Source organism: Acanthopagrus latus, chromosome 4 (assembly GCF_904848185.1).
Source record: "Acanthopagrus latus isolate v.2019 chromosome 4, fAcaLat1.1, whole genome shotgun sequence".
NCBI classification, from domain to species: Eukaryota; Metazoa; Chordata; class Actinopteri; order Spariformes; family Sparidae; genus Acanthopagrus; species Acanthopagrus latus.
The window spans coordinates 23,423,521-23,441,772 of record NC_051042.1 but is presented as its reverse complement, the minus strand read 5'-3'; the positions used below and the strand labels follow the sequence as shown (position 1 = coordinate 23,441,772).

The following is an 18,252-nucleotide window of genomic DNA, read 5'->3' as shown; positions in this document are numbered from 1 at the left end:
ATGTGGTTGGGTGGACTTAGCCAAATGATGAAATATTAGCAAGCCAACTCAAACTGAAACATGATAGTTGGTTAACGACCCAGCAGTTATAAGATTTACACAAGAATAAAAAAAAAAAACCCTAAAAACCCAAGGAAACTGAATTAGATTATATGACTGCAGATTCCCAAAGAAAATGTGTTTTAAAAAAAAAAAAAAAAAAACTTTCTTAACCTCACCTGCTGAAATCAGGCACACCGGTAAGACCAATGAGAATGTTTAGTTATGCATGTGTGACCAAAGTAGTCGCACCCTTGCTTTATTTTTCAAAAAATCAGAAAAGTCATATATTTTTATTTTAATTGATGTTTTCACTTGATTTTCTTTTTGCTTTAATCAGAATAAACTCTGTACAAGATGATTGTGGTGACAACATTGCCTCAGAAATGCTTCTTTGGGTTCTCAACATAATTTCTGGTTGGGCGAGTGCGTTTCAGCAGCAGGTCCCGGATATGTTTCATCTAAATAAAGTTGATTTGACGAACAAAACAGGCTGATCTGGTTAAACATGTCGAAGAAAGCAGAGTGTTTAAAAGACGATAAAAGAGCCTTCTGTTTTCACCTCGATCTTTCATGATAAGCGCTTTTGTCGATGAGAATAAAATGTTCTGTTTCTGTTACATCCTGTATTAAACTGCTCAACCTCAATTTTTGAATTAGCGATAAAGAACTTCCAGTCAATACAAAAAAAAAAAACTGGTTACATATTTTTCTTGTTTCATAAAGCGGTCCATTGTTTGTGGGCATGAAAAACTCTCAGAAGCCAGAAGATGAAGAACAAAGAGTAACACCTAGTATATGTGAATGTACTGTGTGTTTTTTTTGTTTTTTTTTTACAAAAATGATTCATTTTGCAGCACTAACATACTAGACATGTTGCAGATATGCATGTCCCACGTTGACAAATGTCTGGAAACTGTGTTTTTGATCAATGCCACTAAAGCCGAGGAGAGCCGTAACTACGTTGCCTCCTTTTACTTTAGTCCACTGAAATTGTGACAATCAAACAAATACTATTCATTTGTCCCGGGCCATGTCTTTTTTAATTATAAACAACATTAAATATTATCATTTTACTTGTTGTCATTACACTTCATTGAGTTTATTATTGTCTATTAATTCCTCTTCATCCTCACACTCTGTCTCCCTCCTCTCTCAGTCCCATTCCTCCTCGTCTCTGTACGGGTTGTCGTCTCTCGGCGGCTCTTGAAACCTGATGTTTGCCAGCATGTCCCTCATCGCCACCATTAGGCGATTCACTTCCTGGTTCAGCTCCTGACCAGCTCGAGCCACTTCCATGTCGTCCTCCTGCCTCAGGTCCCCCTTAACAAGACAAGAGTGGTCAGGAAATCATATCACTTTCTGTCAGTCTACTGATGAACTGATGTTTTCAGCCTATGGTTACTCAGAGTTCAACGGTGTCATCTCACTGGAAGAACTGGATGGCTCGAAGCTGTCAGACCAGAAGAATGTGTCCTACTGTTTGCTTTATAAAGGCTTGCAGAATTTTTAATCCTTCAAGCGCTTAACAAAAGATTTGAGAAACAGTTTTTAATTGACGTTGATACAAAGTTTAATTTCCAACATTTGCTATGTGTTTCATATCTATTGTTTTTCTCTCATTTTCTCTACATGCTCTCATTGTTTGGTATTTCATTCCATTCTATTTTGGATTATTTTTAATTTGCTGGATTCTATTTGCCTCACTGAAGCCCTGACGCCTATTTTGATAATTATCATAAACAATCCCTTTTTAATGGCTACAGAAATGCAGATAATCAACAAAAAACTACCTTTATTCTTTTTAACACAATGCATCCTCAACCAGGGTATTCTATGCACATGTTATGTAAACATAATATTATTCTGTTTTCAGTTCTGAATATACTGTATATTACTTTGTCTTAACTACATTTGTTTTATCTAAATTTCATCTCTTCCTCTCCATAAATGGATAACGTGATCAGAAGAGATGGAACTGTCCTGATGGAAACATGCCTCAGGCCTGTCTGGCAACATAAAGCATGTATGACCCACAAGATGTTTAACGTATGGGTGTGCCTGATGTTTGTATCTTTCGGTGGAGGCAGTTGGATTCTTTTTCACAATGGACTAAATATGGACCATCAATAAGATCACTAAACTTTGTAACTTCAACATTAAATTATCTGTATATAAAAACTAAGAAATATCCAAATATAGTCTTTGCATAACATTTACAATCACCTGGGTGCACACTGTTCCAGGCTAAGCACCTCAACCATCATAAAATGATTAACATCGCCTTCTTGTTTAACCTTGATTGCACATTAACCAGTGAAAAGGGAAAGGATACGTTCAACCAAATATGACGATTCAGTCATTATCGTCTTCACACCATGCCGACTAAATATATTTGGGGCACCACTACAAGACCGCTGTAGCATTCTCCAAAACAACTGAAGTAGATAGGGACTTATTTTCTAAATGTAAATAAATAAATAAATAAATAAATAAATAAAACGGCTCTATACAATTTGTCCTGCTTAATCTAAGTCTCCCAAAGCCCTGAGACCCCAAACTGAGTTGGAAATAAATCCATGCATCGACGATGTAAAAATTCTTTTTAACGTTTTTAACGTTTTGTGGATTACATAACTTCACCTGAGTTTTCATCAGCATGATGGTTAAACCCAGCAGAAATGGGTTACAGAAAGTCACCTGCCGATGACGTAAAAGATTCTTCAGTTGACTACGGTACATTACACCAAGATCATTTCTATTATACACAGCAAATAATACATCATAATATATTTTTATATATAATAATATAATATTATAACATATATAATATATAATATAATATATTGTTATTGTTGTGTCATACATCTCACAGTCCCCCTCTTTGTGTTGTCACCATATGGTTTTTCTTTAAAGAGTCATCTTTCACACAATCTCAGCAAAACTAAAGTCCACTCTCAGGGAACAAGAGGTACACAAACATCGTGGAGTAACTGAGCGGAAAGAGCAAACACTCATTTGTTGCTGAGGACAATGTAAACTAAGGATGAGTTGAAAATGTATTACATGAAATGCCATCCACAACTTGAATCGATTTTTAGAGGCAGTTAACTCTCAGCTTGCTTTCTGAACCCCCCACACAAACGTGGATAGTTAAAGTCAATCATATGTATGTTATTTAAAGGATTACTTTTCTATCCATCTTAAGAAAGAATATCCATTAAATTCTTGATCAAGTGGGTCAAATTTTCTGTGCAGGTGTTAAATGAATGAAACTGTAATATCTTTTTTCTCTCCAGCAAGCTTTCATGATTTTTTCCTTTTCAACCTTCCTTTTCAAAGTAAACAGAATAAACTCACTTGGCTTTATACTACATAAAAATACATAAACATAAGCATCAAATGCGATTATAAGGAAAGAGAATGCAAAGCAAAAGCCACAAACAACTTCATGAATATTGTTTTTGTTTTGTCCTTCAGTGACACACTGGGAAACGGTGGACAGGCTGTTAACAATGTCATATGCTTTCTTTCATATTGTGCAGTTTTCATATCCTCAGGGTAACCATGAGTCTTTGGAGGAAGTGTTCCATCTTGCTAGAATGGATGTTCAGATCTTTTTTACCAGCTCAGTTTCCTCCAGCACTGGAGGGTCCGGCGACTAAATGGGTGTATCTGTAAATCATCTTACTGATCGTTAAACAGAAAACCAACCCTTAAACACAGTTTACTTTGAGCTCTTTCAATGATTCTGGCCAGGAAGCTAAATAAAAACAGACGAGTTGGGACATCTCACAGAAAGATGATTCATGATTTTCTCTGGAGCCAATCAGTTTGCATGTGGGACTCAGAGCTATTCATCATATGATTTCCCATCCACAAAATGGGTCTTTGCTAGAGTCCTAGGAAGTTCTCTACTAGTATCTGCCCATTTTTTTATTTTTAATTACAGAGACAATAGTACTGTGTCTCTACATATAATTAGGTAACAACTCTTTTTTTTGCCCCAAATTCCAATCAATTCAGTATCCATATCCATTTCCTACCAGACCTATCTTGCCTGATCCGTGCAACTCACCTGAAGGTTGAAGTTTGGAAGCAAAGACCGAAAAAACAGCGACAATGTACTCTCATTGGTGGCACCAACATGCTGCCTGTTTGCAGACACAAACACACAGAGAAATCTCACTTGAGCGTGAAATTGAATGATATAATGTCTTGTGCTCGTAAACAACAATATTTGCATCCTCTTTTGATTGTACAGTGGAATTTAATGTGCACAGTTGTCCATTACCTCTCAGGTCTGGTATACGACATGACTGAGTCCAGTGGAGGCAGAGGGTCAAAACCCATCATAGGCTGACTAGTCACGTCCTGAAGGTATTAAACAAATGGCTGTATTAGAGTCACTTCCTTAGACGTGCATGAGTTAAAAGACAGCAAATGAATTACATGCAAGACCCGCACTGGAGGCTTTGTGTGGATCCTCTGTAGGGCACAGATTATATGATTCTTCGAAGGTCTATGACTCAATATTGATTTTGTGTTTTGTTTTTTTGTTTTTTTTTTGGGGGGGGGGGGGGGGTAAGTGACATATGTGAGGCAAAGCACAGCAGAGTATGTTACAGTATATAGCGGCAGGGTTGTGCATGTGAAAAAGCAACTATGCCGGTGAAAAACAACTCTTCCATTGTCATTTGTTCATTTATTGAACATTTATTCCACTCCCTAAAATCAGTGTCATCCTCAGACCCAAAAACTGTATATCGGTCACGCTCTACTGGATTTGACAGTTTGATCTAAACTAAAGCAAAATATGACTTATTATACTCAAATACACTGTATTAAGACAATATCAGATTAGGACCTCAGGGCATGAGAGGTCACATTTATTTTGTAGTGTGATTATAAATCAATTTAACTCCCCTGTCTTGTGAAGATATCTGGAACTCACAAGTCAATATTTGATCCTACTGATGCTCATCCCACCTCCTGTGTCTACTGCTGAATTGAGGACAGTGTAAGTTCAGTGAATGATAGCGTGGTTCCTGATTGTTTCTCACCAGAGGCAGACTTGCAACGGCTTCCTTGATCTCGGATAAGAGGACGTGGCGATGGATGTTCCTTGGTGCACTCTGGTACCTCTGCTTTCTCCTGAAACACAGTAGGGAGGGTTAAATGCTAATCTATGACGCACCTATTGCACAGAGATGCAGGCAGCCGAGCAGCTTATTGAAATCTTACTTGTTTTGGCAGTCCTCAACAAAAGGGTCTTCTGCATCGACTCGACGCAGCACCTCTTTCACGGACTCCTCCAACCACAGCATTACTGCTGCTTCCCTCCACAGGTTGCAGGTCCTTCCCACATACAGCGCAGTCAGTTCAGTCAGGGCTGGTGGCTGTCTGGAGACAGAAGGTAGGTTGAGTTCTTTAAGTAAGGGTAGGAGCGAAGTGAGGATAAAAATAAAGGCTGTGAAAAATGTTGCAGCGAAAACGTTGCTCCTTTGTGATGTTGATGGTTATACAACACTGGATGATGAAGTGTACCATGCAATATTGATGTCATGGAGTTTTCATGGTATTAATTCCTCCGTTTGTAACACTTCAGATAACAAAGGGAGTCAACATTACCCTATCTGACTCTTTGGGCCAAAGAAAGCATGTGAGGTGACTGTTGCATCTGGCTGCACAGTACACAGGTCCAGCAGAGGCATCAACACTGCAGAAAATATATTCACAGAAACACAATAAGATGAACATACACATTTACAACGTTTTAGGTGTAAAGCAGTGAATAAGAGGCAATAATGTCTAAATATTCATATACTGGTAGTGGTTCATTAACCTCCAGGGAACATTATGAGAGCATCCTGCAGCATCTGGTCAGCTTTGCGTCTTTGTTTGTCAGTATCTTCGGGATGCAGATCTTCCTGCTGGCTGAGGTGGAAATGGCAAAGTGCAGTGGAGAACGCAAAGTTTGGCAGCTGGGACAGGTTTCTGTGCTCCTGAACACAAAACAAATAGGGTTTCTGTATCAGTGTGAAAAGCTGACGCTGTTCATTCTAGCAAAACCTCACGATTTTCCTTGGAGACTCCAGTTTCCTCCTGGGGCCCAAATCTACTATACTTCCCCCACTTTATGGCAAAATTACACACTCCTTTACACACTTTCCCCTTCTAATTATCATATCTGTTTCTGGCACAGTAGAGCATGCTGTGTGCTGTTCCGTTGTGCCTCATCCTCGTCCTTGAGTGAAATGGATAAATGGAGAGGAGAAAGAATATCTTTCAAATTTCAGACACTCTAGAGAGAAGAATTCTCATTTCTTACATTAAGTTTTCAATGAAAGGGCCTGTAAAATCTTTTTTTCTGTCAATCACTGGGGTCCCACCGAATCAATCCCCCCTGAGAGGCTGACAAACACAGACAACTCCCTGTTTTTTAGGTCTCAAGGTGGGCAAGCATGATGTAGGCACACATCTGAACACATCTGCACATGATGGCACACTTTACCTCCCAGTCCTGGTACAACTGGAGGAGAGACTGGTATTCTCTGGAACGCAGCATCAGTAAATCGATGAGCAGGAGCATGCAAAGTGGGTCGGAGTCTGGGTCCAAGCTGGCAGAAGATTTGTAAAAAAGACAGGAAGCAAATGATCACAACAAGCACTTAACCAAAAAGCCAGACCAAACAAACAAACCAGATACAATCAAAAGCACCACATTTCCGCTGTTTGAAGAAATTGAAATTGAAGAACTTGAGCAGACGGCAAAATTAAGTAACCATGCAGTGGCTTTGCTCAGAACAGACAAGTTTGTTATAAAAAATACTTATGACAATAAGATAAATGAAATAAGTATTTTTTTCTGGTTTACTTCAAAAGGCAAAAAAAAAAAATTATCTGAGCCTTATGATAATACCAAAAACAAATATCACGATTGTTTTCTGTCTCTTAAATGTTGGATTGACAGAGTTAAAAGAGTGCTGTTTTTTTTTTAAAAGATTTTGTTGTCAATCATGTTGGCACTGCGAGCCAACACTGATTAATCACTGCTGGCTGGACAGATAGATTTTCCAGAGTTTGATGGAAAATCACAGATAAGCATCGTCCATCATATTGGAAGATATGGACAACTGATGGCCGCAGTGCGTGGGAACAGTCCTTTTAGTGTGCATTATGTAAATACCAACATGATACGGGAGGTTTTAAGTTATGCAATAAGGTCTGAATAATGACACTGACTGATTTTATTATAATCAAATTATTCTATCATATGTAAGATCTTGGTCAAACATATTACATAAGACTGTATGTCACTGATATACAGATCAAAATGACATTGTCGATAATACAGCATATAATAGGAATTTGGAGTAATTTATAATAAACATGTGTTCAATTGTTGTCCCTTTAATAAATAATTTGGGGGGTTAAGTCAATTGATTTGCCACAACACCATACAGGTTATATAACCGTGTCATTCCACGAATAAAAAGCACATTTTCAAACTTCCCCATGTGCCTGGTCAGGATTAAAACTGGCAGAACACTAACCTGATAGTTGAGATAAAATTCTGTGAAGATTATTTCCAAGTCTGCTGACCGGTGGCTATTTTTTACAGAGAGATAATAGTTCTGTTTGTTTCTCTCAGAAGCCCAACAATACTTTTCAGTGTGATGTCAAACACAAGACAGCATCTAAACTGCCACATTCCTTCTCTCTGAGATAGAGTGATGGTCAAGAATAATGGGAAGAGATTAGATAAATTCATCATAAAGAGACTGGAGATGTAAAGGCTGTAACTTTATGTAAAAGTTATGTTTATTGGTTAATCTTGAATTGGAGGAGCGTGTGTCTCCATACATCTCTCTCTTTATACATTTGACTGTTTCCCTTGAACTCTATGGCACAAGCTTTTCCACATATACCTTAGAATCAGTTTGCAGTACTCCAAAGCAGTCCGTGGGCATCCTCTCTTCTCCAGAAACATCATGTGCTTATAAAGAGCCAGATAAAATGCCCTGTAAACAGAGATTATTGAATCATTGAACTTCCAAGTCCTCAAAAAAGTGTCTAACAAATGCAATAAAGAATAACCAACCTGTTTTCTGGTCTCAGATAATCAAGTCTGCAGGTACCTGAGGTCAGACTGAATAAAGGGTGAAACGCGCACTCAAAGCTGTATAGGGCCCTCTCTGGAACAAAAAAAAGAAGAAACAAACAGTTTCACTGAGGAAGCAAGAAAACTGGGTGTTAAACAATGAACAGAGAGCTGCACAAAGCACAGCTGTACAACGTTGCAGTTGCTGGGTTGTGTCAATTAATGTTAATCTCAGAGATAATCACGTCCCAAGCAGTGTTTCGTATAAAAAAAGACCAAAACTGAAAAAATACTGTCTTATGTTCAAGTTCAACTAATGGCATCTTATTCAATCAGCTGGGGGATAAGACAAATGGGCTTTGTTAAATTATCCCTCGAGGTTGAAGAGGGGGGTGTGATAATAAACCAAGTATTGTGCTTTGCATGGAGCATGGACTTTGGTCTTGGACTTTTTTAACAATGCCTGTTTTGTTGCATTAACACTGACAAAAGCAAACTGACACCGAGCACGTAAACAACTTTCTGCCTCGCAGTTAGGAGTTTTGCAATTGTTTGTTGTACCTGACTGATCAGCGACAGGGGGTCACACATTACAAGGTCGCACAAGTATTGATTAAGAGGATATACAGGAAGCAAGGTTTGTTTTGCAGTGAAACTGCTGTCTTGTGAGGACCGGTTGACAAATACTAAACAGTTTGTGTGTATGTACTCTAACAGAAGAAACTCAAAGTTACAATCGTGCCCACTCAATATACGTAGATGCACAATAGGACTAGTTCAGAGAGCTACTGTGGATGGTAGCAGAGGAGAGAGGGAGAAAGGAGACGGATGTTATCTCTCACTGAGCGAAGCTTCTTCTTGCCTCCCCAGGGATCCACCCTGCTAGATATCCAGCTGTCGTTGGCTACATGCTGACCAGCTGCCCCTGAGCTCCTTTTTGGTTGAGCAGATCACACATACTGACCATCGTTCACTGATGCGTGCAGCGATCTGCCTCTGACCTGTGTTTTCTTTTTTTGTTGGTGATCTCCAAAAAACATTGGTGGGGATTGGAGGAGATAAAATCTTAAGCTCGTTTTTACAATATTCTGTCGGAGAGAGCTCCTAACTGAGCCTTAAAAAAATCTAGCAAGAAATTGTTGATGGAAATGTGATTTAGGAAACGTCTTGGAGCAAATCTGAGCAAGGAAAGAACAGAAACCTTTCTCTCTTTCACTCCAAAAGCAGTGATTGGTTGATCACAAAAAGAAACTAAATGCAATCTTGATTTCAAATAGACAGTGAAATTGATACGCCTAATCATAGAATTTCTCTATTGACATGGTCTAATAATAAACAGTACTTTATGTATTTAATAGCTCTGTTGAATAACTTAAGACATACTCCAAAGAAGCTTTAACACAAGCCTACTTTCAGAGCAGCCTATAGTTTGCCTACATGAATTTACCATGCAGATGATTTTAAGAGGTCTACTTAATCTATTTGATAACAAGTGTAAAACTATTCTAGGGGGAGCGCACCAGCAAGCAGTTTTATGAAAGAAGAGGGAGCTGGGAAATAACGGGTAACTGTTCACGAGGTCACTTTATTAATGGGAAGTACAGGCTGTTTTATAGCTATTTTTAGAGTTAATAAATATCTCAGGGTTGTGATCACTTTTAATTTCTGCTGCTGGAGCCTTGCTGTGGTGGGTGGCAGATGTGAACTTAACTGTTACGAGATGAAACAAAAACGCATGTTATCCCTGCAAGATTGAAACTGTAGCGTTTTGTGGTCTCACTGTCATTCAGTGTTTGGACAATATTTCTCTTTCATCTTTATAATGTCCAAATGTTCTCCTCCGTTTAAGAAAAACTCAAGGCTCTTGTGAATAACTTTGATCTTTTCTAGGAGCCAGTCTTAACCTTAAGGAAGACTTCTTAAGAAGGATCAACGTTGTCATAATTTTCTTAGAATTACATCCCTCTTTGTACTAGGACACTTTATGAATCCGGCCCCTGTAGTGTAAACTTCGTAAGTTCAGCAACTGTCAATTGCAGAAATAGACATAATCATTAAAAAGGATATATAAACATAATTATTTCCATTAGTGTATAATCAACCCAAAATAAAAATCAATGTGTCCTCATGACCAGCCCTTCCCCAGGTTTAAAGAGAAGTCAGCTGACTGAAGCCTTTAAATCTAAACTGAAAACGCATTTCTTTGACTAAACCTTTCATTAGTCCTTCACTTCGACTGCTAGCTTCTTCAGTGGGTCGGTGTCTCACCTGTAATATTAGAATTCACATTGTCCTGCCAACGAGACACGATCTGTTCATTCTGATAAACGTTACATATCTCTAACTTAACAACAAACTTAACTTTTGTTTTTTGTCCCCTTGAGCTGCAAACTGTGTCACTCTCTCACTGTGATCTCTATAGCTTTCTGCTCCTTCTCCTCCTCCTCTCATTCCGTTCAGGCTTCCTTCTAATGGACCACGGGTCCCTTGGAACATCTCCCTCTACTGGCTCCCGCTGCCTCACACATTGACGCCTATGGATCATCATATCCTGGGTTACACTGGATCATTGCTCTCCCTTGTTTTGCTATCTCCGTATATCTGCACTTCTGTAAGATTTAATTTGTCTTCACTCTGATGTTACTGCTAATCATCTTGTATGGTCCGCCCTCTTCCAGGTCACTCCAGGAAGTGAATAAATGAATGAATGAATTTGGTTCCTAACGCAGTATTGCTCACATACTAACAAGGCCAACTTGTAAGGCCAAAGCAAATTACTTTTCATGTGCTCAACAAAAGAGATCAAAGCCATACCCCTGCTGGAAGCAAATTAAGTGATGAATAAAGATTAAATGAACAGTATGTGAATGGACCACTTAGCCATGAAGAAAGCCAGATCGGACATAAAAGGCTCAATAATGTCTGAAGAGGAACTGTGCAAAATCTGATGTCTATAAAGGAACAACACTGGAACAGAGGGAGCTTGGGTATGAAGAGGTCTTTTTTGAGATAGGAAAAACTCGCAAACAATTAACTTTTAGGTTTATGACTTTTTTTTAGCTTAAGATTATGAGAAGAAAACAACATTACGGACATTACACAACATAAGCTACATTAACCAGTTGCTCTGATATTGAACTAATTCTTGTCAAACATACTGAATCCTTGTATGATTCTTAAAACACTGCTTATAATTCACACATGTGTAGTCGTTTCTTTGGTTTATAATTTATTTAATTCATGGAAGAAAACGCTGTTCCTCACCTATGAGGTCCCTGGCCATCTCCTGATCCTCCTGTATGCGGCAGACATCAGAGAGCTGCAGCAAGGAATCGATGTGGTACGGGTTCAGCTGTAGCAGGGCCTGAAGAGAAGATGGACAAAGACTTGAAGTCAGGACTGAGAAAATGTATTTCTTTGGAAGAAGTCTGATTGGAATGTGACCCCAAGGTCAAAAACAAATAGAAATGCAGCCTCACAGCCATTTAGTAAAAAAACACTGCTTCATAACATAATCCAAACATGGACTGATTTGTGTTCCTGAGAGTATAAAATAACAACAAACGTTCAACATCTAACTTCACACCGTGGTGGCAACAGAACATTGAACTCAGTGAGTGGATGTTTTTTCTATTGTTTAATCCTGAACACACTCTGACTTCTCTCTTAAAGTGTAATTACACTTCCTTTGCTTTGAACGAGGACATTTTAATTGCAGTTGTTGATTATCTTTAATTTACATTATTCAAGGGAAGAATAGGCTAGAATGGATAACATTGTCTGGGCAATATATTGTAAACATTCTTGCCACCCAGATGACTGATTTCATGAATCAGCATCAATACCGAGGATACACGATTTTAGGGCTGTCCTACTGATTAATGTAATAATTTCATCTGTCTTTTTCTATAAATATTGACATTTGGACAATACGAAACCCGAGTTATTACAAATTCATAATCATAACAATATTAGTGTAGCCTTATATCTATCTGCAATAAAATAAAAAAATGAATTTGAATATTAACATTACGAATTATGTTTTTAAACTCTGTTGTATCGTCCAACCTGACTTAAAATGTCACTACATCATCTTAAAACTGACTGACAACAAAATGCACGGCACATTTTTTTACCACAATGTTGTTGGGATCCATGGACTCGACAGCATCCAAGAACTTGAACTGTACTTGTTGATAGTCCCGATTGTGCTCAAAGGTGAAGAACTGAATGCCATCCTTTGACTGCAGCAAGGTCATTGAGATTCCTGTGGAGATGTCAAGCAGAGTTAAAAACAAGAACACATAAGATTTATAGACAACTACACAAAAGGCTGACACAAGGTGAGAATCTATATCATTCACATAAGTATATCTAAATAAACAGGAATACAAGATAGGATGCACCTATATCATACTGAAAAATGTGACACACACAGAAGTCTGATAAATTACATCACACTCGCTTCTCAAAAAAGCTGGGTTCATCATTTCAATAGCTACACTTGCATGTGTTGAAAAAGTTCTCATCTAACATGGTATGAATGGAAAAATTACCAAATACTTCAATGGTGACTTTCAGTATGAACACAATCAGCCAGTCTTTCTGATGACATCCATATAACAAATGCAACTTTAAGGCGATTTCATGGTGCCTAAATATAAGACTAAACGTTGCCCCTGAGATCGTTGCTTGTGCCTTGGACAACAAGGTGCTTTCTGAAGTTTGTATTACATAACCAAAAAACAGACCATACAGAGACTTAAATTGCTGCCATTTGCTTGGAGAGAGGCTCGACTCTAGGCAGGAGAGCCCACAGACACAATGTGATTGTGATTATGGGCTGTAAAAATAAAATTGATAATAAAAATGTATTTAATTAACTAAATTCAGTTTTAAAAGTACTTGTTCTGCCAAAAAAAAAATCCATTAACTGTTTTACTATTGTATCTGATGTTTTGGTAATAACAGTAATGGTGCAATATTCTGTACATTACATTTACTGCTCCACATGTTTATGGTTGTGCTACCTATACTGTTGGGTAATTCAATGGACAGCAGTGAATCATAACCAGGGTTCAAAATTAACTTCTTAGTCTTTCTGCCAGTAGCTGGTAAACTGAACGGAAAGGATTTACTGATTTTCCTAACTTTAGTAATTCAAATCTTTTCTTAAATACATTGAGGTTTGCACTAAAATGGGCAGTGCAGTGAACTCTTGGTTATTGTGAGGGCATTTCTCACTATGGTTAGGATTTTCAAACACCAAACAATTGAATGAAGATGAATCACTAAAGAAAACATTCATTAGTTGCACTAGTATCCCTATTAAAATAGATAAAAATGAGCTCCATCTTAACCAGCTCCAACTGTGAAAGGCTGCTTTTACATCAATGAACGAATAATAATAAAAATAATAACCTACCAGTAACCTATTAGTCTGTTAACCTGTATAGGTGACAACAGGTTTGCTGTGGGAAGTAAGACTCTCCCGGTGTGGGGCGGAGTACCAGCATAGTTTTAGAAAAAGGGCTGTTCTTAACTGAAAAGTGCTTCATATTATAATAAGTCAAGTTATTATGTAAAGTCTTCTGTAATGTGGCTAGATAAGCATAACAACTACTTAAAGGTTGTGTTTTAAAAAGTCACTGTTTATGCAATGTTACCGTGTTATGTTATGTTACGGTTTCATCAGCCACCCTCACCACAGACTGGTGTGAATCTCACATGAATAAATGTTACCAGCAGAAACAGTGAGCCTAGATGACTTTAGGGGCAGCAGTTTAATCGCAGTTTATCGTTTAATTGCGATGCAGTTATTGATGGTCATATTTTGTTTTTATTTGCTGACACCAATTAGGATAAGTCTCATCAGTATCAGGGGTAGACATAAAAAAACAGTGAGTGTACTGTAGACCTGTCTTGTGAGAATCTCTGTCTCTAATATCCCTATAACTTAGCTTTTCATGAGCTCATAAAAACAAAATTTAAAAAATCTCTGTCGATATGTGGAAGTACAAAGCTGCATTTAATGGAAATATTCAAGTAAAGTACTTTGAATTTGTACTTTATTTTACAATACTTGAGTAAAAGTTCTTAGTCACTTTCCACCACTGTGCACAAGCACAATTCAGATGACTGTGAGGAAAATCCTACCTGGGCGGCTAAAGCGAGGCCAGCTGTCTTTAGGACTGGTCATCCAGGTGCTACGGTGAAAGTGTCGGTTTCTCTGACGAGGTCTGTCATCAGAAAACAAAAACAGTGAGAACAAGAATAAAAAACATCCACACAGAGGACATGGGCCCATTAAAACCAAGAAATGTCACAAATGTCTTCCTTTTCCTTTTACCTTTGATCTCCTTGCACAGCTCGAGCCCCAAAGTACCTTTTCAGCTCCGTCTCTGGGTTGAGATTCCTAATGGATCGACACAAAAAATAACATTCAGCTCTTTCACTGGTTACAGGACAGCGTGGGGGAGCTGAGGAAATACTTTCAGAGGGAAACACACGGGCTGTTTGATCCCTAACCCTAACCCTATGTCTGCTTTAGACTTACAACACAAATGCAAAATAAATAAATAAATAAACATATATCAAGCATAATTTTTCTGTTATTTTCGTACTTTAATTGACTAGTAACCATGCTGAACAAAAAGTAAACATGTGGATGGCAAGGTTAAGTATGACACACATTAAAATGTTCCCCTTTTATGTTTCAGTAAGTTTAAGTGATTGTTTGACCACTGCAGTGCATCCCCTGAGATAAACACCCTCTGAATAGTTTTCTTATGTGAGCAAGGTGCCACCACATGGTGGGAATTAGGAATCACAAGAATGTATATAAGTAAAGAAAACCACTCACTCTCTATGGTCAGCCATTGTCCAGGTCAAGAGCTATTTCTACATTACTACTTACTACATTACTACATATTAATGTACAACTGTGTTTATAAGAAATAATACAGTACGTTAGAAAGCAGAGAGTCAGTTGCATGTAAAAATATGAATATTTCCATCATATCCCACCTCGACTCTGTGAGGTAAAACACTAAACAAATAAGGACTTGTGCTGTGAGTCTATCTGGCTGCATGAGAGATGTCGGTCTCTTCACCTGTGCTCCACATGCAACACCGCTCTTCTGTCGGAGCCTCCACAATCCTCATTTTGCAAACTCAGACCATTGGACTGCTTCAGGTTCTCGAGCAATAAATCAATGTTATCATCTGGTAAAGCCTCCTGTAGGTCATTCAAAAACAGCGAATTAAGAATTTTCTTTTTTTATATGTTGCGTGTGCAGTTTGTGGCTATTATGAAAACTTGAAAGACTATGTTGTTATCAGCTCAATGACATTTATCATATGTTACAAATGTAAACAAAATATCAATCTTTAATATAGTGACTGTTAATTATTAGACCATATCATGGTTTAGTGTTTATCATACTATAGTTTCACAACTGTCTTACCAGAGCGGATATTGAACCAATTCTCTACACATTTACTGTACCTGTCCATCTTCTGATGTCGCTTTAGACTTCTTCTTTTTCTTCTTCTTTTTAACTCTGTCTCCTCCTGACAAAGACTGTTAAATAAAAAAGAGATGACAATTAAATTATTGCAAATATGTAGATCAGGGGAATAATAAAGTCAAATAAAGGAGGATAGGAGAAAGACAGTCTTCTCATATTGCTTTATATTTACCTTTTTAGAGGCTTCCTCTTGCTTCTGATCTGATTTCTCTTTGTCCCTGTTATCAGTCTTCTCCACGCCACTTGTTTTATTTTCATCTGGCTTCTCAGCCTCTTCATCAGGTGCATCGTTGTCTGCATCACATATCTAGTAACAATTTGAAATTGTCATGAAAGCTTGTCAGGTAAAGCAGTACTAAGCGTGACTTAAGAAAAAAACTGTCCAACATTAAAACAACAACACCTTTTCCTGAGATAATGTCACCATGGTTAAAATAATTGAATTCCAATTACTACTCATGGAGAACAGGTGTGTGTTAAAGATGACAAGAGTTCATATTTAAGGTTGTTATAAATCTGAAGTCTGAATAAATATTTATTTTAACTGGTTGACATAAACAGCCTCTACATCAAATGAGGTTACTGTTAATTATAATACAGTCTAAGATGCTGCTGGCAATCTGGCACAACTATAACTTCTAATATTAGGATTTATGATTATTTATGTATCTTATCTTCATTTACAAATAAAGTTGATGGAAAGTATATATCAACTTGACATAAAATGGGTGATGTCTTGATTGTCTTGATTTAGTGATCATTTGTTTCAGAACACAATGTAAATCTAATTCAATGGCTGTTGAAAATAACTGGTAAAGTTTCTTATTATAACTGTACATTTACGTTCATTTATTTTTTAACATTAGATGATTCAACACGCCTTTATATTTCAAGTGTTACTAGTGTTTGACATCTTCAAGGACGAGGGCTGAACAAATCCACAATCAACTTGACTTTATACATATTGACACGTTGACAGCTAGACACGTTGTTGTCTAGCTAACTGTAACCTGCAGTATGATGTTTAGTTTAATAAACAGAGAAATGAGCTAACGTCACCAGGTTAGCCTGTGTGAGCAAGGTTCACCCACAGGGAGCTAACAGTACCGAGGAGGAAACATTGACGACTTTTTTTTAAACGTGACACGAAAGTTGGGGAGTCACACCGTCACCTTACCAACTCATAAATGTTGCTGAAGTTTTTCTGAGCCTTGTTTTTCTTTGCCTTTCGGCCGCTGCCTTTCCCTGTAGTCTGGGGAGAAACATTAGCCGTGTCCAGCTGCTCCTCTTCAGCCGCAGCCTGCTCCTCCTCCACCGGGCTGTCACCCAAAGTTAAATCCCCGCAGTCCAAGGCCTCCTGACCCCGCCGCTTCCCCTTGAGCCTTCGCAGAGCCCGGCTAGACATTTTACACTACTCGTGTCGCACATACACGTCAATATTCGCGATTTAAAAAAAAAAAACAGTTTTCAGGGGAGCTGACTGACACAACAAACCAATGCAATGAGGGTCGATTCCATTGGTTTCCGTGTCTTCTTCTTCGAAGCGTTTCAGCACTTCTCAGTGTGATACTGCCCCCCACAGGACAGATGAGACATCGCATTAATAACTATTAGTTAATTTGCAGTAGCTTTGGTTTTTACAGGTCCAATCACGTTCATCAACAATGTGTCCAATATCCTTTTACTATTTTTACTCAGGCAAAATAAATCATTTAAATTATCTGTTAAATCACAAATAGAAGAGACAATAGGCTAAATTAGAGTTGTAGAAGGTGAGCAGAGCCGACAATGGGATCATATCCTAAAATCCATAAAATACAGAACTAAATCTAATTAACTACAAATTTTCCATTAATTAACGATAGTTATTATATAAAGTGTAATTCACACTAATCAGATCTTTTGGACATAGATATAAGTTTAAATAAGTTAATGAATTTAAGTCAAAATTGACCATATGTGTTCATAACTTCTTCTTCTGTCAGAATTTGAGTCCAGTTTTAATCAATGTGCTGCCACTGACGTTATTTCATAAGTGAGTTTTGGTATGCAGTTTGGAGTTTTTAGTATGCAGAGTAGGAAATACACAATGCAAGCAATTGTTACATACAAAGACCATATAACCTAGAGAAAACAAAAGACACAGGTGAATAATAACAGATATAAGTAAACACATTAGGACACAGATTTGACAACCTCACAGAAAGGTCTCAGGATTGTCATGTTTGCACTACCCAATTAGCTGAATCTGTACAGTGCTCCAGCCTCTGTCTTGTTAATTTGACCATCACCACATGACCATTACAGGGTTAAGTTATAAATTTCAGACTGACAGACTTCCCTTTTCAATGAATGCTGAGGGTGAAGCCAAGAATAGATGTTTGTTCACAGGGGCAGCCAGAATCAACAAAAAAACAAAAGTTCCTTGTTGTAGCTTAAAAACAGGCTTTCAAATGTGCTATGAGGAAATGAATGCAGGTAACACATTCCCTGCACCTCAAGGAGTCACACGATGAGTTTTGTTGAGTGACAATGTGAATTGAATGCCAATATAAATTTGTTGTTCTCTTTAAATTCTGA

General features: G+C 37.9%; 1 protein-coding gene across 1 annotated transcript; it reads right to left on the bottom strand.

Moving 5' to 3' along the window:
• Positions 1 to 262: 262 nt before the first annotated feature.
• On the bottom strand, positions 263 to 17,206 carry tcf25 (transcription factor 25 (basic helix-loop-helix)). The gene is made up of 18 exons (XM_037095500.1): positions 16,850 to 17,206; positions 15,845 to 15,979; positions 15,651 to 15,725; positions 15,256 to 15,380; positions 14,493 to 14,558; positions 14,300 to 14,382; positions 12,280 to 12,410; positions 11,408 to 11,507; positions 8,144 to 8,237; positions 7,971 to 8,063; positions 6,554 to 6,659; positions 5,885 to 6,044; positions 5,671 to 5,758; positions 5,284 to 5,442; positions 5,103 to 5,193; positions 4,334 to 4,413; positions 4,118 to 4,193; positions 263 to 1,362 (listed from the first exon to the last, which is right to left on the bottom strand). The coding sequence occupies exons 1-18, from the start codon at positions 17,075 to 17,077 to the stop codon at positions 1,195 to 1,197; spliced, it is 2,058 nt and encodes a 685-aa protein (XP_036951395.1). The 5' UTR covers positions 17,078 to 17,206; the 3' UTR covers positions 263 to 1,194.
• Positions 17,207 to 18,252: the final 1,046 nt, after the last annotated feature.